This window comes from Pithys albifrons, chromosome 9, assembly GCF_047495875.1.
Source record: "Pithys albifrons albifrons isolate INPA30051 chromosome 9, PitAlb_v1, whole genome shotgun sequence".
NCBI classification, from domain to species: domain Eukaryota; kingdom Metazoa; phylum Chordata; class Aves; order Passeriformes; family Thamnophilidae; genus Pithys; species Pithys albifrons.
This window is the reverse complement of record NC_092466.1, coordinates 13494444-13519582: the sequence shown is the minus strand read 5'-3', so window position 1 is coordinate 13519582 and position 25139 is coordinate 13494444. Positions and strand designations below refer to the sequence as shown.

At 42.8% G+C, this 25139-nt stretch overlaps 1 protein-coding gene across 5 annotated transcripts in view; it reads right to left on the bottom strand.

Annotated features, from left to right (window-relative positions):
- Positions 1 to 25139, bottom strand: part of SH3PXD2A (SH3 and PX domains 2A) — a 245191-nt gene that overhangs the window by 41882 nt on the left and 178170 nt on the right. For 4 of the 5 annotated variants that reach the window (XM_071563708.1, XM_071563710.1, XM_071563709.1 and 1 more), the window contains one exon: positions 18383 to 18514. In XM_071563708.1, coding sequence (XP_071419809.1) covers positions 18383 to 18514 — 132 coding nt within the window. Of the gene's footprint in view, positions 1 to 18382; positions 18515 to 22367; positions 22587 to 25139 lie in introns of those variants that run through there. The other variant, XM_071563711.1, reaches the window with a different exon arrangement.

Here is a 25139-nt window from a genome sequence, read left to right as displayed (position 1 = left end):
ACAGAAAGCCAGATGCAAGCAAAGACAGTTCTTGGTCATCAGTGTCACAACATCCTAAAGAGTCTACTTGAATCTACAGATATAAATGTATGTCCAAGTACAGTTCCTACCTCCAATACTTTCACCATGTTTGCATCTGGAATCAAGCTGTTGCCACTCCAGACACAGTAACTCTCTAGAGTCTGTGCTCTCCAGCGACATAGGGCTGCAAACAGCCTATTTCTCAAGAGTGGTGTTTTGGGGTTTTTTTGGTGGTTTCAAATTTCTTTTAAAAAGATTTGTGTTTTTTGTTGGGTTTGTTTTTTGTTTTGTTTTAAGGGAATAGAAATATTATAAATTGCTATTACAGTGATGGTATCATCTAATGAGAAAATTTAAAAAATACAATATGGAGTTCCCTTATTACCCATTTCATTAAATATCAATACTTTCTCAGTCACTTTATAACTGGAGCATCAAGAAGGTATGAAAATTTATACTGAATCAGAGTTTAAGGGCCAAACCCAAACAAAAATGTACCAAGCTTTTAGGTTTATACATCATAGCTTTTTCATGGATTTAGCAGTAAAACTTTCAACGGAATGTTCAGTTTAACATTAGTAAGTACAAGTTACATCACTGTTCATGTAAATCAGAGGTTATTCAATGGGGCACCAGAAGATTTAAGAAGAGAACAGGCACCTCTACTAGCTGGGAGCTCTTATTCATGCAGCACAGCCTGACTCCAGCACCTTCCAGCCCTCCCTGTGCTAGTCTCGCCACAACATTCACACTTTGCAGTGGTTTCAAGTTTCCAAATCAGAAGCTTTGCTGGATTTTCAATTTCTAGATATCCCCACACCAGTGGGAGACAAAAAGGAAAAATATTGTGAAGAATTTTAATTTTTCCAGACTGCATACCAGGTTTAATTCCTTATTCTCTATTACTATTTTCGAAGAGCTCACTTGACAATTTTCAACTCTTCAGATTTACAGCCATTCCTAGCAAAGTATTTCATCCACAAATAAATGCAACCATCCTTTTTCTGAAGGCAAGGAGAAAACATATAGAAAGCACACAGATGTTTGGCAAGTAAATCAAAGCTAGGCTAGTTAGAAAAAAAACCCTCCCCAAACCCCTTAACGTTCTCAGTGCTTTAACAATACAATCAAATTTTAAATATGAACAGAGGGGGATTCCAAATGGGTGCATAACATCTACAATAGTAAATTAATTGGAAGCGCACAGAAAGTTGGACTACAGAGATGTGCACTGTATTAAATGTGTTCATATGCCACTTCATTCTGTGAGACCAGGCTCACTGAATCTGAATAGATCTTTGCTTTTCATGTTAATATCATTAGATGAGGCTGGGCAGTGATATCAGCTCCTGGTCAGTGGGTATTAACTTACTGTCTTTGGCAAAGTCATGCTCCTGTGTTCTCTGCACAGGTGGAAAATACGGCTCCTCAAACTCTGTGATTTACTGCTGACCCATGTACAGTCACTTAGATGGTCTTGGATCTTTGGAGAGCAGAGAGCACTTTACAATTTGACAATATTTCATAACTTCAGCATGTAATACCTTCTCCAAAGGAGGACAGATGTGCAGGAGTAGTTTCACTCTTCCAAGAAGTTTTCCATTAGACTCTTGATGTCTCTCTGGCCATAACCACAGCATAACCATAGCCCCTGCAAGGCTGAAGATGGGAGGCTGTTGCTCAAGCAATACTTGCTGCAGGCAGACCATCCAGCTGAGGTACTGCCCACTTGCTCCTTGGGCTCAGAGATGCAGCTGTGAGGGGCCTTGTCAGCACACAGATACTCACCCTCTTTTGGGTAACTTTGAAAAGTACATTGTGGAAGAACAGCTCGAGCCCAGTTTGTCATACAAGGGAAATTTCAGCCAGAAGCCATTATGTCAAGCAATCAAGTTTTTGAAGGAGTAGAGACCTATCATATGGAATGGGTGGGGAGAAAGACTATGTTTTGTTTTCAGAAAACTGTATGCCCCAGTTACGGGAAAGGAACCAGAAATAATACCTATGCCCATTTATGGGTCTGGTTTTGGGTGGGGTTTTTAACTAAATTTTGCATTCTTTGAAGAAGAGAGGGATGAAGAGGAAGATCCTGAGCTCAAAGAATTTCACTCTTGGCATGCCAAAGCCAGTGATCTTAAGGCATCACCAGCAGTAGAGATGACTGGATTTTCCACTGTGTCTTGGATACATGCCACAGGAAGAGAAGTCACTTCATAGTAAACTCCTCTCCATGAGGGGACACACTTCATTCAGCTTCAGGGAGGTGAGGCTACTTCCCTTCCCTACAGAGACCAAACCTGTACATGTACTGTTCCTGTCCAAACAGCCATCAGGCTGTTCAGTCAGCCTTGGGAACTAAGGACACAAGCAAGTCTATTGTCATATTCCACAGGAAAGCATCAAATCCATGGTGATGTTCAAGGAGGATTACTATGGACTAAAGTAGTAAAAACACTGCAAAAAGCAGAAGGGAGAAGCAGCTGATGGGAGAGGGGATGGTTGCATCCCCAAAACACCAATGGAAATTCAGGTTTCCGGGAGTGATTTGGAAGATGAAAGACAGCAACAAGTTAACTTTCCAATATCTGCATGCACCTTGGGAAACATGATTTGTTTCTGCAAATTACTATTAGGACACATTAGCTTTTGCTTACTACCCATTTTTCTTGCCAGGAAACCCTGATGCTGCCATCACATGATTGAGAAGTCACTCACAAATTCAGCAGAAACCAAACATTCCAGTGTCTTTGGCCACAGCCACTCTACAAGATCATCTGGGATCCTGTGACATCTGACAGTTTTCCACTCCTCCAAGACTGACATTAACCAAAAGCCTCTCATCCAAAACAAAATGCTAGATCGAATACAGCCACATTCCTATTTTGGGGAAGTCTGGATTGGAAACCTAATTAGTCATCTTGAACCCATGTGTAGCTGTTTAAGTGTAGTTCAGGAGCCATATGACAATTACAGTTTATTCCTTTGAATGCTATAGAAAGCTGATAAAAGAGTGAGAATAATCAGCACAAGGTACTACAAAAAACGTAATGCAGAGCAAACGCAAACAAACCCAGACCATATTCACACTGCTGCTGCCCACTAAGGACCTTCTTCTGCACAGAAGAGATGTGGTTTTGGGAAATGGCAACTTTGTAACAAGGTGAGAGCTTGAAAACTCCAGTTTTATGAAGGGAAACTGGGTATTCTGCTCCCACCTAATCCCAAACCTGTTCCTCATTTTCACCAGAAACTGCACTTGGATTTTCCAGAGGGGCTGCCACTTAATCAGAAACCAGTCCTGAGCAGAAACAAGGCTGCACTTCTGCCAGTTCTTCAGCCTCTACTTGGTCACACTCAAGTCCTCTGCCTCTCAATTCCCTCCTAACAGCTTGCAAATGGTAATTTCTGAATACTTTTGGGCAAAATTCCACCAACAAAATACTACTGGCTTTAAAACAAAAGAGGACAAACATCCAAATACAAATTGAAAGCCCCTGCTCAAAAGACACCAGTAGTGTCTCAACAGTCCTTGACTAGTAAACATCTTACATTTTTATTTTTAAAATAATAATTTTTCTACCATGGTTCTTGGATCCCTTAAATCAACACCAAATTCTGCTATGGATTTAGACTTCACAACATGACTTCACTCCTCCAAACGCAGAGTAGGAGTCTTGTGAGAAGGTTTCACTTCTGCCAGCATCTACTTCCAAGTTCTCTGGCCCTGGACAGCAGAGAAACAAACCAAACAAAACAGGATAGCTGTGTAACAGCAGTCAGCCTCCTACGCACTCCAGAGCTTCCTGGCTACCGCTGTGTTATGAATTTCATGAACTGTCACACGGAGCTAGGCCCATCTGTGTGCCCACTGGCTTTGAACTGCATGGTTTGGGTCACCACCTGCCATGCCAGTGCCATGTTGTATTACGTGCAGAGGACAGGAGGCACAGCTTGGTAATTTCAGAGATGATTATGAAGCTGTACACACCCAACCAAACATATTGAGAGATGGAGAGGTGCACACAAACATCATGACCTGTTTATAGGCATCCAGTTATAAGAACTAGAATGATCAGGAACTACTTGTTGATTTGAAAAAAGCTGATACTCAGATCCATTCACTGGCAAAACTGTCCAGTCAATCACTTGATCACTGCCTCAGTGCTGGCATCCCAGAATGGAAAGCAGCAAAAGAACAGAGAAAGATGGATGGAAAACATGATTAGTAATGAGACTCATTTTCTGCCTCCACACAAGAAGCTAGCACAGACAGCAGAGAGCACAGGAGGCCAAAATAAAGTAACAGAGAAAAGGGCATGATAGAGGGATACATTTGGATAGTAGAAGTCAAGAAAGAAACTGATTTTAATGTTTCTTTGCCTTTCAGGCCACAAGGCACCTCCCATAACTACTGCACCTGGACCGTTTTCAAGGATGCTGGCCACACACTGCTCACATAAACTTCATGGGATTAACACTACAGCCTGTGGGATGAATCACTCCTATATCTTTTTTTATCCCACATTAAAATCTCAAAAGGAGAAAACAGTGGCTTGCTCCTAACGGATTTTCTCTCTTCACTCTCCAAAAACATGCAAAGGACTTGTTACGAATTGGCTATTGCTAAGGCTACGGATACATTCCAAAGGAGTATGTAGCACTAAGTATGTAGCTCACAACTTACTTTACATTGTCCTGTCTTTTGCTGTTCTTCCTATGGTTATTTGTTGCATCACGAACAGAAGAAGTCTGTCTCAGGTGTGGGTTGATCATAGCTGAGCATTCAGTGGATCTTGCCTTTACTAGTTCACTTTCTCTCAGATAGGGTACTGTTTAGCTTCAGAAGTCCAAGATAAGCAGTTCTGACCTCACTCACAGTCTCAGTTGAACAGGGGTGACTATAGTTGTGAAATTTGCTTTATTAAGTGATGGCTGTTTTTACCAATCTAGGCAAAGCTCAACTACAGCAATTGAAGCTCTTTTCTGTCAACTCACTTGCAAGAAAAACACTAAGTACCAATGCATGGTCTGACTCCAGAGCTCTATCTTACAAGTGCAATTCTAGTCCATCCACCAAGACCTGATGAAGGCACAGCTTTAAGGCAGCTACAGAAAAATGTCTCAGCATTACATTGTCAAGGTTAAGGTAAAACTTCAGTCCCATATAAATACAGGACTTTGATTTCCTTAAACTGAGGAACATGCTGTGTTAGATTTCCTTAGATCAGAATGTGGTCCTGCCAGGAGAAATTAGCAGAAAATTTAGCTTTCACAAAAGACCAAGAAGTACTAATCACATGGGATTCTCCACAGAAGGTACAGAAGATCAGTGAAAAAAGAACTACAAACACAGAAGAATAAATGATACACAGGAAGGAAGTTTCTACTCTCCAGCTGCACTCAGCCTCCTTTCAGGTCTTTCCTCCTGCACACACAAGTTTCTACCAAGTTTACCTGGGGCCAGTCAAACAGTCCACTCAGAAGTTGGTTTAAACGAGAGGCAAAGAAGAAATAAAGGAAGGATGATATGATTTGAAGATACAGAGATGAATTACTAGTTTAGGCCATATTCAACTGTAGCAGATGGTTTTCCTGATGTACCAAGGACCTGGCACTGTTTGCTTACAGAAGCCAGAGTAGCTCATCTGGTAGCCTGCAGCCATTGACAAGTTGCAGATGAGTTTGGCCCACTTACTATTTCTAATCCTGTAACTGCAGTCCCCACAAGACACACTTGTCAAGGGCACGTGCATGCCCAGGCACTCAGATTTTGCACATTGGTGAGGAAAAGGCCCTTATGCAACTCAAGTGCACCATGCAAGGAGGCCTCAACACTGGCTTCAGTCACAGTACTACAAAGGGTGGCTACATCTCACCCGTAATAGTAGTTTCTCTGAAACCAGCAGCATTTTCCATCAAATGTCTCTACACAACAATTCCTGGTAGCCAGAGCCAAATTTAAAACAGTGTCAGCAAGGGTCTTGCAAGCCATCCCCAGAACCATTCAGTCCCCCACATCCCACATGGACATTCTGCAGACAGTGTCTTTATTGTGGGATTTTGGTTTCTGTTTAGGATTGATGTAAGGGAGACTCTCGGGTGGCATAGGGAAAGCAACACCCTTTCATGTGGCTGGCTCTCAAACCTGGATACTTCTGTAAAAGAGATACTTAAGTTCCCAGTTTTCAGTTGAGTGGAAGGGTTCACACGCCAGCCTCAGAAGCTCACTTCTTATTTTAAAACCAACAGGCTAACAGTCCAGGAAGTGTAGAGTCAGCTCTAAAAATACAGACATCTGGAATGACCAAGTGTGTAATTTAACTTGTAACTGGTACAGAAACCAGTTCTGCTTGCTGCACTAGGAGGAGCAAAAGAGGCATTTTCTATAGGACTCAGTTATCCCATTTGCCTGGCAATAAAGACACCATCTCATTTCTGTTCATTCTACATCTGTTCAAGGACATTTTGGTCACAGAAGGTCTACTTGAAGGAAGGGAACAATTTGCAAGCTCACCCTGAGCATACAGCCATCCAATAGTTTTAGTTATTCATACTCTGCACAGAATGTCCTTCTCAGTAACAGTAAGGAATTTCAGTCAGATTAAGAACAAAATCTCAAAGAAAGTGTCCTTTGGACTCCTGCTCCTGTTTTCAAGCACAGAAGCAAGCTTCACCTTCTCTCCCATGAGTTGGTGTGTGCAGTTTTCCCCTTGCCAACACCCAGAAACGCAGATTTTTCAAAGTGGTTTCCAGGATACTGAATAAACTGTCCTTGAGTTTAATCCTAGGATTTCAAATATGGACCTTCCCAGATTCACATTACCCATTCTGAATTTCCACCTATACTCAGCTAAAACAAATGGGGTGAGCTTCTCCAAGTAGCTCTGTTTCTTCTCATGCAGGGAGGCCTCCAGTAACATCCAAATGCTATTAAAGTCCATGTGGGAGATTAAAGTATTATTTTGAACTTACCAATGTTCAAGTCTATGATTCAGGTTTAATATTAGATGCTGTTCTTCCAATCTTAGGGTCACGACTGCATGGAGATTTACACTGTACCTATCCCTCCTGCCCCCATCACCTCCATTGTGTTTGAGTGGAATCATGTTCAGGGCCTCTTTAGCTTCATTTCATTATGCTGAAATTCATTATTCCACCTGCCAGGTTTTGTCCCTAAGAGCTCTCGTCCTTTATGGATACATTTTACCTGCACATATGGCCACTGTTTGAAAGCCAGCACAGTGCCTCAGGAGCTGGACATCAAATCATGAAGGTGTTGTCTTACACTCGTCAGCACAGATGTGTGCCTGCCACCATCAGTCTAGCTAGTCATGCTGCTGCTAATCATGAAAAAGCAACAACTTACTTTCTCTTTTATCCAAGTTTCAAACCAGTCTGGGATTTTTAAGCAAATATAGGGCAGCTCTTTTAATATCAGAGCAAAGTGAAGCTAGGTCTGCGAGTGCACCCAGCATTGCCCTTTCACTCCAGCCACTGGGAGATAGGCTTGTATTAAATCCCATCCCATCAGCATGCCAGAAATGGCATGCACAAGTGATGGGAGAGAGGAAGAGAGATGCAGGAGGTGGTTCTGTGAACAGAATTATAACAACTCTTCAAAGCAACACTTTGGGGCTTTCCAGCACACATTCACATTGCAGGGAGAAATAGGAGATATGGACTCAAGCGTGGTCTGGGAAATACTTGCCATGATCACCAAACTGAAGTTTGATTGTGTTGCCAACAAACCTGCAATTTAGTTTCATTTGAAATAATGTCCCATTGCATGTGAAACTTTCAGATGAAGTCACACTGTATCAGGATACAAAAAACTGAACTAGCCAATAAAAATAGTAATGAGAAGCCAGCCAGTAAAACAAAGATCCAAGAGAGCCCATCTCATCGCTTGCCTCTTCCAGAACTGCTTCAGTTAATCCAGCTGTGAGCCAACATCTTTCTACCAGAAAAATAATTAAATTCTCCATCAAGAGTGCTGGGAAGTCTGATGTCCCAGCCTGAGGAATGGAATGGAAGAGCTAACACACAAACCTTTGTCACGCCACCTCCTAAATCTGATTGTCTTATGAAACTCCTAGTCAGGGCAATTCCTTCTATAGGTTTTGCTAAATCTGAAGGTGGATGAAAAACTGGTTTGTGGGGAAACTGAACTCTTTTTAACAAGAAAACCAAAAGCATGGAGTTATGTTGCTGGCCATAACTGAAACACGTCTGCTAATGATTACAGCTTCCATTTTGCTGCCAAAGTATTATTGGAACTGCTTATTTGCTGTGCAGTTTGGGGAAGAAAAAAAAGTCTCTTCCATCCTTTATTAATCTTGTCCTCATCTGACACAACAAAAAATGCACCATCAGTCTTTTGCTTACTTTGAAAAACAGGCCTGAAAGTCACCACAAGAGCCAAAATCTTTGTGTATAATTGCTGTCTTGATTAACTAGAACACAGGGCAGAAAATGTCAGTCATTATGCATTAAATTTAGGAGTTTGGGGGCTTATTTAAAGCCATTTCACTGGCTTTCTTTTGAAAAGGAAACTTTGATATAACAAAAAATGTGAAATAATTGAAAATAATTGCTTTTTAATTTTTTTTGTTTGATAGTTTTTTTTAAAGCAGTCACATCCAAAGGAGTGTCACTCACAGAGTAACTACAGAATTCATTGAAAGGCCTCTGCAATATACTTGTATCTTCTTGGGCCCAGGTAGTTTCTTGCAGCAGTGCTGAGCTGGTGACCTATTTGGCTGACACAGAACACTACATCATTAGAAAGTTTATGTATTGTAATATGAAAAGCAGATTTTCCTTGGAAACATTTTCTTGGGGCAGGTTTCAGGGTCCCCAAACTGGCAATGACTGCATAAACAGAGGAGGTAATGAGTAAATGCTCCAACCAGGGATGCTGTGTCAAATTTTTTCCTTTCCACCCTGCCATCCTGGGCTCCAAACAGGTAGAGTAGAAATGGAGAATTTAACTATTTGCCCAAGCAAAGTCTCAGCACAGTAGAATTGAATGAGAAGGGAAAGAGGAAGAAACTTTCAGACAGTTGGAAATTTCAGAATTGAAGTTTTCAGAGGCCTAGCAAAGATCCTACTATTCAGGAGTTACCCGGATGTGTTGTAGGACAAACTTAAAGGTAGCAATGCTTGTGCCTTAGCTTCTCCATGCTTACTGATGGGCCCTGTTCCTCTGAGGCCAAACTGCCTTTACACACAACTAAGGCTCTAAGTCTGTGGTTTCAGTGGTCATATCCCACCTTCTCCCCAGCAGACAGACCAAAGTGACAGTCTCAGATGTCCTGGAACAGAGGTCATGCCCACAGCTAGCAAATATGAAGTCCAGACAGGCTTGTTCCCTCTCTCCTGCTCTCTTAAGGGTCTCAGTGCCTTGGTTATGGGGAAATCAAAAGAGATGTAGATAAGAGACAATCTTTGCAAGGGTTGACATTGTTTTTTTCTCCTTTAAACTACACTTCCTGTGGTTTAGAGACAAGAGAAATCTCCTCACATGCTGACCTGGCAACCCTGTGGAACTTCTTTCTGTCCTGCCTGTGTGAAGGCTTGCCCTGGCAAGTGGGCTTGCTCCAGTGGGTTTCTGAGGCAGGGGAATTCCTCTCACTGGGCTCCCATTCCGATTTCTTGAGAGATTAGAGAAATGTACGTGTTCTCTAATCTACAGTGAGATAGGGGATCTAACTACAGTTAAATGGGTAGTATTTTGTTCCACATCAAGCCAGGTGGAGGGAAGTTTAAAAGGGAAACTGTTTACTTCAGAAGGATGCTTAGATGACAGAATGGAAAAAACTCAGCCCTGGAGGTAAATATTTAATATAGCTGGAAACTTCTTATTCACAGCAATCACTGTTCTCCCAAGCTTTGAGGAATTTGAGAATGGGAGAGTTGTCCCACAGCATGACATCAGCTAAAGAAATAGCAACTGAATGCAAAAGTCAAAGTGGTTGGACTTATGATGTCTCCAAAAACCCCCCACATAACTCAGCTAGCCCCATCAGAACACCAGTTGACCAAGATTAAGAAAACAATAGGAGTAGGACTAGAAAAATGAACATAAACCACACATTATAGCCAAAAACATTTAAGAAAATAGGGAAAATTTCAAACTGGAAGTTGTTTTATCATGTCTCAGTCTGGAGAAATACTTCTTTAAACCAAGTTAAAAACAAACACTACATAAAAGGGATCTGATAGGTACTAGTAAAAAGAAAAATGCTTTAGAGGAATATGACCCTATGACATCTTTTATGCCCCTATTACTTCTTAATTTTTCTTTATCCTCTATAGAGGTATGAAATGAGACAGCATTGCTTAGAAAATAGCCATTTGTTTCTTAGTACACTTAAAAATGATGAACCTGAGGGAACACCACTTCTAGTTAACTTTTGTGAAGCTCTACAAATGCACTGAAGGTTACTTCAGTATGACATTCAACTGCTCCCAACTCATGTGAGACCCAAATAACACAAGCCACAATGAACAGCTCCATCCCATTAAGCAAAACATCCCTAACTAGTGGAGCTCCAGAACAGCCTGGAGGTGTCCCAGGAAAGCTTCAGCAGAGTCAGGCACTGCAAAGGGCAGAGAGTAAGCAGACGGTCATATTTCAAGTGTTCTTAATGAGCTTGTCATCAAGAACTCAGAGCAAGCACCAAACGCAATTCAAAGCTGGGCAAAGGAAAACCAAGCAACGATGTCTTTGAAATGCAGAAGAGCTTTGCAGAAGAGACAGAAATGTCACAGCACAATTAATGGGACACTTCCCTTGTCACGGGGTTGAAACTAATACTACCACCAGCAAATCAGGAGCCCACCTTAATCCCTTTGCACAGTTACAAAACAATGGGCATTCCAGAAGTGGCAATGGAGAACAATCTCATTTTCCACAGTGATAGAGGGTAACTACAAAAACCAGAAAAGCCCAACCTTGCTTCGGTTCCAACATAGAGAACTATATTTCAAGTTATTAAACACAGAAACAAATATCAATTGCCATGTAAGTTACTAAGTGGAGCAGGAGAAAGCCATTTAGACATCACAAGATAGCAACATAAATATTACAACACATTCATAATTCAAGCATTTTGTTTTATGCAGCAACATCCCAAGCTCAGCTGAGATGTCAGTGTGGTGATGCTCAAGCAATAGGCAGGTCAAGAAACTTCAGTCCCAAATCACTCATCATTCAAACCTCTGTACAGGACAGCCTTGAACAGTGGCTCAGAGGTGACTACTTCAGAAATGTTGTAGCATGATTCCTTTCTGGGCACAGCAGATTTGTGTTAAATTCGGGAAAATTAAATGAGGACTTCAGCCATACCAGCATCCTTTGACTACTGAAAGTAAGTCAGAAAAAGAAAGCAGCTACCATCACCCTTACCCTTTCAGAGGCACAAAGTTAAAAATTCAAACATACTAGGAAAAAAGGCAAGAAAAAAGGGTGTCAGAAAATATCCTACAAAACAATCACCAGAGAGGTCAGAGTATCCTGTCAGGGGCTGCTTCCAGCTTAGTACATCTGCTAAAGTCATTAGACAGTGTCACCCCACCCTTGGGCTCCCAGGGGCAAGAGCAGAGGAAGAAGGGCTCCTCCTCATCTCCTGCTGACCCAGCTGTTTCTGGTGCAAGTGTAAATTCTCTCCATCAATTCAACATTTTGCAAACAGGCCACTGAAAGAGGGAGTGCCTGTTTGCAGTGTTTGCAGGGTTGGTCAGGCACTGTATTCCCAGAAAGCAGCTGATTTCCAGCGAACTTGGCTAGAGCAAATCATCACATTCAGTTTTACCTTTCTGCTCTGAACTTGCCCCAGGCTTTCCCTGGAGACAGCACAGAGCCTCAATTAGTGTAAATGTCCCTGTCCATCCTATCAATACTATGTTTCCATTGACTACTTTAAAACAAAGCAGCCAGACTCCCTTCAGAAAAAGCACCTTCCAAGACAGCTAAAGTTTAAAATAAAACCCAACCTTTGCAACCAGACACACCAATAGGATGCTTTGTTTATATTGTTGCAGAACAAAGCAAGAGAACAACCAGCCTTGATCACTGCTCCGAAAACCCTGAAGACCAAAACACTGCTGCAGTGAGACAAGCAAATGCCATGGAGCATCCTTATCCTCAACACAAACATCTCTGAACCTCTGCCTGCCCAGAGAAGCCCTTCTCCAGGCCCTGAGCTGCAAGCATTTGAAGGAGAAAAGCAGCTCTGCTTTGCCAGCATTGTCCCTGTTTGGAAAGAAAACTTCTACAAACACTGTTTTTTATGACATTAAACAACTTTCCAGTAACTCCCAGCCAAAAATTCCAAATCACCAACCCTGCCTCCTCAGACAGCCTGTGTTTGTCTGTCTTACTATGTATGTTGGGCAGAAAACTGCAGCAGGACAGGAACTGAATCATAAGTGGATCAAGTGTCCTCTGCTGCTGGGCTGGTGACAGGCCCAGAAAGGCAGGACACATGGCAAGGCAGCACTATGTTCAGCTGACACTGAAGGCTACAGACCTTCGTTTTTGAAGAAGGGCTTTGGGGTGGTCCTTCCTTAAATTTGGCTCTGCTTGTTAAAGAGTTATGAACACTGAACCCAGAGAAGGAGCTAGACAAGCTATCCCAGGTATTTGGTGGTGGTCACTCACCTAAACCTGTCCTCTGGCATAAAGCCAACAGTGCTAGAGGAAGGGTGTTCAACCTGTATAAGTGTTTGTTTCTCCTCAAATTCCATGCACAGCTCAAGGGCTGACCAAGAGAAGGGGTTGCTGTATGAGGGAGTATTTACTTTTCATATCATGACCTTGGTCTCTTACAAGGTTTAAAATTCAAATACACAGCCACACTGAGAAGTGGAAACAAAGAGAACTGAAGTAGCTTTCTTAGAGCAAACAGCAGGACTGGGCTGGGCATACAAACAGAAATCAAGTCCTGTATCATATCTCATGAACTACACTCTCTTTAAAAGGTATGTAAAGAAAAAAAAGGGAGGGGGGAAAGGCACTTTCTAGAGAAACCCAGTATAGACAATTGCACCTGAAATAAAGCATGATGCAGGCAATTAGGTGTACTCTGTCTGGCAACACATTTGACCAGTGGATGCATAGCTATTGACAATTCATAAGCAAACCAGGAAACTGCATTTGCTATTTGGTGTGGGGCTACAGCCACATTTGAGGCCTAGAAAACTGCTAGATTGTCACTTATCTATTAGAATAAACAGAAGTGTATGGGTTTTGGCAAGCTTTTGCAAGATAATACTAATGCTCAGAGACATTTTCTCACAGTGCACACAGTGCCCCGTTCTCCTCTGTGTATAAAGGGTGGGATCGTGAAGACAAGAAGAAAAAGGCAGAGAGGCAAAGAGCAGACACAAGACAGAAAAAAAATTCACAAAATCTAAAACAAAAGCCCCACCAGCACTAAAGAAAGGGGACTACAAGTCAATGCTACTTGCAAAACCAGGCATGGCAGACAGGGTGTTAGGATACAACATTGATCCGTGAGTTGCAAGGAACCCTGTTACTCTGTTTCTACTTGGAATACTTTAAGTGCACATTTAGCCAAGATGCAGTTGTTGACCGTCAAAGCAATCTTGGTCCCATTTGGTACAAAATAAACCCACTTACTTAACCCTAGAAAGCAACAACTTTGAATAAAGGGTGCTGTGTTCCCCATGGACAGCCAGAAGATGACCTCAAAAAGTCCTCAATCTAAGAGGAGGGTGCTTGCAATAGGGAAGCCACTGTATCCACAGGAGTCAAGAGAGCTGTGGCTTCTCTATGTTCCTCTCCAAGGGAAAGCAAATGGTGCAGCAGAGGATACTGAGGCACATATAGTCTCCTGGCACTGTGTGTACAACCAGAAAGTCCCAAGACCTCTACACCAGGAGACCAGAGTAGCAAAGACCTTCCTTATGGTGACAATTCAGTGCCACGTCCCACATCATGGATAAAGGGAGAGCAGCCTCCCTCCCCAGAGATCCCTTTGGGTCCTGATAAAGTTCCACTAGCCATAATAGCTTTATTTTACATATTGCATGTACCATAATACTGAAAATTAGTCTTCAGTTATTTAGTTGCAAAGTAAATGGCTCTGGTCCTGCTCAGTTCAGCTGAGAACCTCATCCCACAAAGCCTCCCCCCCACAGACACAGCTCCCAAGGGCAGCAAGCAAAGAGCACCCGTCCTGTCTGTGAGCAGAGCAGCAGCAAAGGCAGAGCTGCTTGGGATTATGCTTATATTTCACTGTCTGTCAGGTTTTCCATTGCAAACACTGCTGCCACAGTTTATAGCTTGACCATTTCAAGCCACATCCATGCAAAACTTGGCAGAGAGCGTGCTGCTCTGGCTCAGTCCCTCCTCCTTCCACCTTAAAGAAATCTGTCAGATTCCTGCTTTAAAGTCACAACATTTCTTTTCTGCAGTAGAAATACTTTTTTTTAAGCCATTCCACAAGGCTTTTTTGGTTAAGGTTTAAAAGAAACCTATGTACTTGACAGACAAGACTTACGTCAACTGTTCACAGTTATTCTGAAACAAATCAGAAATGTTTAGATAGTGCTGGACCAGGCAGGTTGATTACACCACACCTTTAAACAAATCACAGTCACTTCTAGCAAGAAACACAAGCCCAGTAATTATAGACTTCAAAGACAACATAGAGACGGTAAACCTTTTTTTTTCCTGATGCATATGTGACCATTGCTACATGCAGACTTTTTCCCCCAGCTAAGGAAAAAAGAAAGGGATAAATATTCATGATATACAACTGCTCTCTGGGTCTCTTATAATGAAAATTAAGGTCTGAAGGACAATTTTTATTAAGACAAGATAGATATTTGCTGTAAAAACCAAATGATTAAGCCTGAGTGAGAGCTGGTACAATTACTAAATAACTTGCTCTGAAGTATACAAATATTACAGCTTTACTTCAGTCTAGCAAGGTTTGCTTCTGCAGCAACTGCAGCAACAACCAGTTTACAGTGACCCAAACCACAACCGAGATGAAGGGTTTGGGGAATTATTCACCACTACAATGACCTTGCTTTTAAGTCATAATACTGCACAGAAGTTTCATCTTCAAATGGTATCCAAGTCATAAGTTTCATTAGCACAATAATAAAGACAATTTATCCAATTATTTCAGTGAAAGAGGAAGTCAATGATGGGACAAGGCTCTATCAAATGGGCTTTTACATATCTGCCTGTGAGACACCATAAATACCATCTCTTATATGAGAAAAGTAACACTGCATAGTATGCAGTGTACTATACAATAAGTGCAACACACATAAGATGAAGTAACTTTACAAAAACCAGAAAAGACTTGAATAAATCAGGTATCAGATTTTTTTTTCCCCATTCTACTCCTGCCCTATACACTGGCCTTTGAAAAAGCCCAGCTTCCTTCCTGGAGTGCACACAATTTGGAGACAAACATCAAAAAGATGGTAACTCTAAGCTTAGACCCCAGAAGTGTGCAGAAGAAAACATCCAGCAGAACATGAAACACGCACCATGTTTGGAAACTAGCTTCAAGGTTCCTTTTGTAAAAAGCACAGAGACATTTGACCAGTAAAGAAAAGGTGTTTCTTCCCTCTGAAGCCATGCATCAAAGCCAAGTTAAGGTATTTCCCACTGCAGAAAAGAACCACTTAAATGTCCCTTGGCATCAGCAGGCAAACATATTCAGGCAAGGTTTTGAAATCAAGCAGTCAGCTGTGCCTTTTCATATCTAACTTCTCCCAAAGTACAGTTAAAGAAACACCAAAAACAGATGCATGAGATGCTATATGCATGTACATGCACACAAGGAAGTTCAAGAAATTGGCTCAGCAGCACATCCAACATACACTGTCCAGTCTGATGGGACTTCTCAATGGTCAGCTAACAAGTTATCTAGCCATTCTTCCTCCCTTTCATGAAAGGAACTGTCCCTGCTGCAGATGACATCCATAACACCTTACATCACCTGTGTCTGGATTAGAAGAGGGTGTCTAATTTATACATCACAGCTGTAGTTTCACAACAATTAGAAGCCACCATAACAACAGAGTCTGATGAATCACTACACATGTGGATAGTCCAATAATCTTATTTTCTTGAAAAGTATATCCCCACATTCTTAGAAGTCATAACCTCATCTCCTAGGTTTGCTTTCTTATGCTAAGCAGATATCCAAATTCAAACCATAACTCTTGAGTTTTAAAAGCTAACACTTGCACAGCTTTTGCTAGTTTAATTACACGCCATTCGTAGGTTCAGCTATAGCTGAAGAGACAAGAACTCCTATTATTGAAGTCATTCCTGTGCTACCCCTAACACAGGGGAGAGCAAGAGTATATATTTGGAGTCCTGTTCTTAGAACAACTAAATCATAGTTTCCCTAACAGAACAGTTTCAATAGGCATCCAAGAAAGTGATGCTCTCTCCATCACCAATTTGAAACTTATGTGTTTATTTGCCTTTTTTTTCCTAAAGATATATCTGTATCTATTTTTTTATAGATGTGAATATAAAGAGCAAGATCACAGCATGGAATTCCAGGCTTCAGATTTCCTTACTTACTTACACGGACAATAAAAAAAATCTGGCTGCCAAGCATTAGAATATGGTTTTAAGTAGTGTAGTCCAAGGTCAAGGATGTTCCCTTAGAAAAGTCACATTTCTGGACCCACTGTTTAAATTAAAACCCTGACATTCTCCATTTCTATCTCCACAAACCATGTGGTTCAATACAATATGGTATGAACTGTGCAAGTCAGAGGCCACATTAAAAGAAAACACAAAGGAACTGTAACTGGAATTCAGACATTTCTCACATTATTTAACAACCCAATACCCATAGGTCCATAAGTCATTATCCAGGACAGGGATATCATGAATACGAATGTAAGCTGCCACAATATAACCAGGCTTGCTGTGATGGCAGCAACACCCACTATTGACAATGAGGAGCCCCAGGCTGGGAACGAGGACGCTTGTCCACCAGCCCAGACAAAGTTAAAAAAGCTAAGACACTTTCCCCCCTTTCATTGTAACTATTGTTTAAAGTGGGACAGATGAGCAGTTTGGTTTCTATTAGTTTTGCAAGTGATACAGTCAGTACCCAGGAGACAGGCATTTCTGTTCACACTGGCCAGTGCATTTGCACACACTATCCCTTTGGACACCACACTAAATCGCCAGCCAGCAGATGACTGCATCACTTTGAGCCAAACAAGCATGAGGCTCTCATACAGCAGAGAAATTACCACTCCATTGAAAGAATTAAAAAAAAATACAATGCACGGTCATCTTTGTGGATAATCTGGGTCAAAGCTCTGGAAGCCGGATTTGAAGCTCAGATCAAGGTGTCCTAGTTTCCCCCATGCTCTGGCGTGCCCAGTACACTCCGAAGCCAGTCAGTTGTGAGAGCCCTGCATGAGGAGGTACCACAACATAAGCCTTTGCTTGAACAGCTCCAAATGTCAGCAGCTCCTCTGGATGAGGACATACAAGTCATGAGTGGGCTGGAAACTAGTCCTGGACAACAGCTCTGGATTAATACCCAAGGAGTGCTGGGAGGCAAGGAGAGGGAGCTGTCGAAGACAGGCAGTTATTCAAACCAGCTGCTAGCCAGCTCCAACCACTCACACATACATCTGTTTTGCCCAACTCAAAGCTACCAGGCAGCCAAGAGTTAAAGTATACAAAAGACATCTATACGAACACTTGCCAAAAGTCTCATTTTCCAAATGGAAGCTGGTTGTTCCACAGATGGCAGAAGAAGGGTTTCATCTTGCTTTTACATGACAGCCTCTGCCTCCTTGCCTCAAAATTCTCCAATTAACACTTCTGCAAGAAGTTTTGAAACTGTGCATGGCCACATATTTATATACGTACATTCTCTCCCCTCCCTCCCCAGCTCTGGGCCACAGACTAGGCTGTCAAGCCAAGTTTCATCCCAAGCAATTTTTAAACACTCATCCTATAAATCCGCTGAAAAGGGAGTTAGTAATGGAAACACTGACAGAAACTTGAAGAGACAGCAGGGCAACTATAGCAGCCTACTATACATCAGCTTCATTAGCTGCAGATCTTTCTCTCCTTCACCTTCATTTTCCATTAGTGTACCTTGGCTAATTAATACACAAAACCTATGAAACATTCTTACAGTAGAAGTCAACATTTGGCCCCCAGCCCAAATCAACACCGAGAAACTTCAACATCCTCTGCCAGACATAGTGACTGTACCAGATGGAGCTAACGTACAGCTACAAGTAGCGATGAGGAAACTGAAAGCAGAGGAACACATGCAAAAATAGGACCATTGAAGAGGGATAAACAGCAAATGTCACTTACCGCTTTCATTTTTCTCTATGACATCCACGACTTCTCCAGCCTGGAGGCTGATCTCAGAGTTCTCCTGCTTCTCATAGTTGGACACCACCACATACTGCTCCAGGATCATGGGTTCAGAGCTAGCATCAGCACCTGGGGAAGGGAAAAAGCAAGCCGTAAGCCAGCTTCCAGCCATGGCTCCTTGAGAGTGACCTCCGTCCATCCGATTCAGAACAGGTCAACTTGTCACCAGAGCCAAGCGAATCAGCAAACAACCCTGGCTCGCAGCATATCCCCAAATGGCTGGCCATATAGAAACAGTCTCCTCTGGCCCACAACCCAGCAGCACAGAGGGACATTGGAGAGAAGAAGAAGAAAAAAGGGGAGGAAAAAAAATAAGCCAAAAACGTGAATTAGTTGTACAGTTTCATGATGGATTCTGAAAAGAAACCTCTTCCCAACATGGTTTCCACAATCCTTGCACCCATTCAGAGAGAAAAATCCTGGGCAGAAGCAGTATAAATCCAGAGCTGAGCCATCCCCCCAGTAAACCCAAAGGAAAAACAGCTCTCCCCTTGGCGGCTCAGCTCCTTCTCCACTCTAGAGGCTTGAGCCGAAAGTCAAGAGGGGGCTGTAGATGCCAATCATATTCGTCTGCACTGCAGCCCTTAAATAGAAACACATGAGCGGGACTGAAAAGAGAGGGAGGTGGGGTGGAGGGAGCGAGGGGAAGGCGGGGAAGAGTGTTTACTTGAAACAGAAGAAAAAAGTTCAAGCGCCAGATCCCTGCTCAAACACGGCCACCCCCTGCCTGCCCCCCGCCAGCGCCGCAGTTCCGCATTCCCCGCGGCAGAGCAGGGGCACAGCGAGCTCCGGCTCCCCCTCTCCTCGGCGCTGTTTGGAGCTCTTGGACACAACCTCCCCAGTTTCTCTCACACCAGCTTTCGGCTGTCACAGCCATTTATGAATGAGAGCAGGCTCTCACAGTAACAGGGGCCAAGAAAGGTGCAAAAATAACCATTTTACTCCCTTCCCCCGCGCTCCAGGTGTTTAATGGTTTGGTTTTTTTGTTTGTTGTTTTTTTTTAATTTCTGACCTTTTCACCCCCAAATCAAAATCATGCATTTCAAGGTGGAGTCACAAAGCAGGCACAGCACTGCGCCAGATTTGGAGGGAGACCTGGTGCTGCTGCTCACTGTATCAGACGCATCTCAACACTCGGATGCAACAAAAACAGTGCAGACAGGCTTCTGCACTCCCCAGCCCAGGCACAGACCGACTGGACTCTCCCTAGAAACTGCCTTGAAAAGTCATGAAAACCTTTCAGGCATCAGAGTTTCTTAACCTGCCCTCATTTATACACTCCTCACAGAGTCAGAGCAGAGCAAAAAACACCTACAACTTACAAAGTAAGAGCTGACTTGCCTTAATGCGAAATTATTTTACAGGTTTCCTGAATTACAGCAGTTTGGGACACCAGCATTATTATACATTTTACATATTAAGAGGCAGTTCCTGTCACTCCGGATTAAGATGCAGATGGGACAGGGAGACAGAAGCAAATGTACAACTTGCTGAACATCCCACTTCATGTCACAGGGCCAGAACCAGGAGCAGACTCCAGGTCTCCTGAATTTCTGATGACAAGAGAATTTCTGACTACAAGAGATGGGAAGGAAGCAGCATGATCTGAAACTGTCCATCAGAAAAGTCAAGGGACTGACAGCCAAGCACAGGATGCTGGGTCCTGTATTTCCAAACCCAGGATGTTCATAGGCATTTGGACTGGAGAAGCAAAGTGATTCCACAGACAAGTAATTAGCATCCCTGCCAAAAAAGAGGTAAAGAATGCAGCAGCCATTAAAACAGCATCCTGTGAAATGAAAATCCTAGAACAAAAAGCAATTAATTCAACTGTTTCCTGAAAGGAAACACTATCACAATGCCTCCCCTTGGACCAGACTTAAGAAATCCAGAAAATTAGAAGTCTTCCTTGCTCCCTAAGTGGACCTCTGACTCTCCTCAAGTTACATAAGTTAATTTTCTTTAAAGAGGAGTCATCTCCTCTAGAAGTTTGTGTTTAAGAGATTTAACTTTTCTATAGATAGTTGAATCACAGCCAGTCACAGGAATAGGGGGAGAAGACCATGAACTGACAACATAGAAATTTATAATAAAAACCTCACCATAGATGTCCATTCCAAATAAGCATCATGTTTCTCTTCATGATGAATCAACTTGACTTACGCATTCTGGTTTAAACCAGTGCTAGTTGGGTTACCTAGAGTGCAATGAGATGCTTTCCCTTGTCTGACACTGTTTCCCACACAGTCCTTTCTCCAGTCCAAAATGTACTAGCATTATAATCTTCCTTTGATCTATTTATACAAGTAACACCTACAGTCCGTATTTCATTTTAGTGTTCTTAACATAAATACAAGTTCTCTAACCAGAAACAAAAGCCCTCATGGCCTTATATTTATGCATGTGCATCAGCAGAGAAATCAATGTGTGGAAAAGCAAAATCAGGGACCAAACAGTAGCAAGGGGAGCAAGCTAACTGCTAAACCAACAACCCAAAGGCCTTCTTTCCTCTAATCCCCTAGACAGTTTTCATGGGACCAGAATAAGGAAAAGAATCCAAAACACAGCATTGGCTTTGTGGCAGGAACAGTGTTCATGTGATGCACTTGTCCCTGCTGGGAACAAGGAGAAGACCAGGCTGAAGTGCAGGCTGGCAAACACTCCACCAGCAGCCACTGAGGCCAAGCCAGGGACCATGTGCCAGAGGAATGCCCTTGCCAGGAATCACAGAGAATCAGCACTTCAAATCCACCGCCACAACTCTGGCTGAACAAAGAAAAAAAAAAGAAAGAAAAAAAGAAAAAAAGAACACTAAAAAAAAAGCTGCTTGCAATAGTCTGGCAAGACAGGTTATATCTGCATTCACATATCTCAAACCCAGCAGGACTACATACTGGTTACTCTGCCCTGCCTGGATAAGCTACTCATTGCAGAAGGATTTCTTTGTCTCTACAATGGCTGGAGGAGCATATACAATTAAGAGGTTGTTTTAACAGAAGCTTGTATAAGTGCCGTAGGGCTCTTATTAGGACAAAAAAATATAGGCTGATAAATTCCTTGGTCTAGGAAGTAACCAAGGTCAAACAAACTTGTTCCTTTACAGGTACAGCAGACCATGCCTAGACGATATCCCTCTTTCAAGGGGTGGGGTCCCCATGGCTCCTGAAGTGATCCTTCTGCAGGATCAGGTACTGCACAGTGGGGAAGATTTCAGTAGCAGAGCAAAGCAAGGAGGAAGAAGAGGAGGAAAGAAAACTGAGAAACAGCTCATTCCAGTAATCAAAAGCTTTACATATTTTCTAGATAGCCTGGTTTAGGTGGTTACTGCATTCCATTTAGTTGGTAGGGTTAAAGACTAACCCTTCTCAGCCTTCCATCTTCCACAAGCGTCTTTAGAGGCATTACTCCTCAGTGACACTTAGGATGCCCACAAACATTGCTGGAAAACTATGTCAGACTCTGGGTCTGCCCCCAAAAAGGGATTAGAAACAACAAGACAAGCAACACCACAGGGAACACAGCACCAATTACACCCACTGCCGTGGGCACTTCCGTGTCCCTGCCAATTAGTTCAGGTCTAATTTGTAACACGGGACACAGCATGCATTGAAGAGCAACAGCCTGCTCAGTGTGAGCACACCAGAAAAGAGGGATGCAGAGTGGCACAAGTTTCCCAGCAAGCTCACACGCAGGCTGCAATGCCACCCTAATATGATAGCCCTGCTTTTTCTTAAAGCATGTTTAGCCGAGGCAGATGAAGCGGAAAGCAGAGGATAGGATAAGGATGATGTGCCAGCTAAAGGTCCCCCCACCTCTCTCTCCAAAAAAAGCAAAATTAGTGTTTTGGTTTGGCTCCAACTTGCAAGCCCTCCCCAGAGCAGAGCACAAGACAGATTGCTGGCTGAAATAAGATTTTGCTTGCCTCTCCATTTCTTTTTGCCTCGAGTCCGTTTCCCGGTTAAAGTCTTGAGGATAGCCCTCCTCCTCTCCATAGGGCTCCGCTTTACAATCCTCCTGCTCCTCACCTCAGCAAGTCTCTTCCTGGGGCTGAGCAGAAATGTCATCGGAGCTTGTCATGCCCTTCACAGCTGGCACTATTACGTGACACAGTTGTAAACTGTCCCCCTCACCAGGCAGTGAGGAAGGAGCATCGTTCCTCCTGCTGTTCTCAGAGACCAGTAACTGCTGTGAAAGCCTCTTAAATAAGAGCACAGAGTACCTCTTCCAACAACATCATCCTCCTCCTATGTTGCAACAGCTAAGACCTACGATGGTTTTGCAATAGCCAAAAATTAAAACCACCAACTGGACTCCAAAAATAAAATCATCTGGATATGGAAATCTGAGACTCCTGATCTTTGCCAGATTACTCTGCCGTTATCAGGCTATAAACATGTCTGTTCTTTTAATCCATACAGCACATAGGCTTTTATATTGCTCTTTTATGATTATCAATCAAGTGTTTACAGATTGAGACTAAATGAATTAGTACTGGGCTGGTCAGTGGAAGCTCTGCAGAAGCAGCCAAAACCACAGAAACGGTCAGTGAACGCCATAAGGGTGACTCACTGCCGAACAACCAACTGGCAGGTAGTCCAGCTCTTCCAACATGGGCACAACTGCTGAGGACACGTGCAGGGTCTGCACACAGGGGCGTCTGGCAGACACGTCACCAAGTGTCACGGCATTCCATAGGATAATGTCAGAGCTCTGCACTTTTCCGCACACAAGGGAGGAGTAACTGTGGTAGCTTGGATTTGCAGCTGTGGTTTCTTTTTAAAGCCAGTTCTTGAAGGGTAAACCTTTATGTATCTCTGGAAAACTCCGTTTGGGGAAGGAGGAAGGGAAAAAAAAAAAGCCATAACAGCAGCAAGCCTACTTAGAATCCTCAAATCTATCTAATCCCTCACGGCAATCATCCACCCAGCTCCAAACACATGGAATTTCTTCCCCTAAAATTTTTACCTCTTTTCTTTCTTATCGGAAGGACGACATGACTACGATAAATAAATATACTGAACTTACACATTTTCTTTGAGCACTCCACCAGTGATTTATCCTCAAGTATTTTGAGATAGAGAGCATAGGTCTGCCTGAAAATTGGGTTAAGTGTCTATTGCACATACAATAAAACAGAGTTTGCTATGTAATGCATGAGAGACTACACAAGAGTTCATGATCTCGTAGGGGTCTTGTAAGAGCAGTTCCTAAAATAACCAGTTCCTACAGTAAGCAGCAGGATGAGACTGATAAAGTCTGTTACAAATCTCTTTGGGAACAACATGGATTCAGATCAAAACTGTATTTCTCAGTCTAGGATCTCACTGCTACTCAGTGAGGGGTTTTGGTTTTGTTTTTTTTTCTTCTGGTGTTTTGGATTTTTGTCCTTCTGGTTTTTGTTCTTAATGTGCCCTAAAGAACTGGGGCTTTGACTCATGTCCTGGATACTCCTCCACTCCAGCCTGTTACTATTCAGCCCCATTCCCACTTACCAAAATTTAGGCTATATTTACTCATCAATTATTCCTAGAGGTAAAAGGCCACTCACAGTTTGTGGCAACAGTAAAGGGGATTCATCTCCATCCCTTCCATCAGACAGAATCCCCTCCAGTTCTAGCATTTAACTTCAGAGCTCATCAGCTCTTGGTGTAGCAGTCCTGAGCCACAAAGCTTTAGGGACAGAGACAAAAGTTTATCACCACCCATAGATACTAGTGAAATTCAGTAGAAGTCCAATCTCAAGGTCTTAGCCATAAGAGTACTGGCAAAACCCCCTTTGTCACATTACAGAAGAAAATAAATATTTGAGTAAGTCTATGATTTCTGTAATTTCAGTAGCAGGTGACACCCTGCTATTAGATAGAGATGGGGTGGAAAGCAGAAAGGGAATGGTTTGGATCTGACCTCTTGAGTAATTCATAAGACCCAGAGCCAGAGAAGTTTGGCCTAAAACTTGTCCAAATCCCAGAGAATGCCCAGGAATAACACAAGATTGAGCATCATGCACTCAGTGATGGCCAGGTCAGCATTCAAATTCTCTTACTCTGGGCTAGCAGCCATGATTAACATACTTTCTCTCTAAGTGAGCATCTATCCATCCACCTCTCTCAACTCCACAGAGCTCATGTGCTCTGCAAGCCTGTCAGTACATAGGGCAATAGCTTCCTTCCAGAGTAGCCAAAACTCTGGCCTTCCTTCTTATCTTTTTGGCTAATATGCCAAAATCTGGTCCAGATGGTAACTCCATGAGCTGCATTAACTCCATCCTGACCCTCTGGGTTGCTGCTACAAGCAGCTTATGGGGCCCATGCCAACAGGACACATTGCTACCAAGAAAAGAGTATGACCAGCAATCATAGCAGCAGAAAAGAAACCCAATGCTTGGATTCACTCTCCAACACAAGACAAGTGTAGAATTTTCTAGCACTTCCAAGAGACAAGATCTGGGTAAGCCTTCATGAGTTTGGGACAAGTGGCAGCTTTAAGGTAGACTGTGACTTCCAGCACTGGAGCATGTGCAATGCACAGCTAAAACCAGCAGCAGAACACAGCCCCCTGGGGAGGGCTTCAGGAATGAGCTTGGCCCATGGTAAGTGGCAGGCACTCTCTCAAGCAAGCACTTCAGTTCAGTTCTTCCTTCTTTACAGTCCTCAGCAGCATTTCCAACAAAATCCTGAAAAATTCAGTGTTGGCC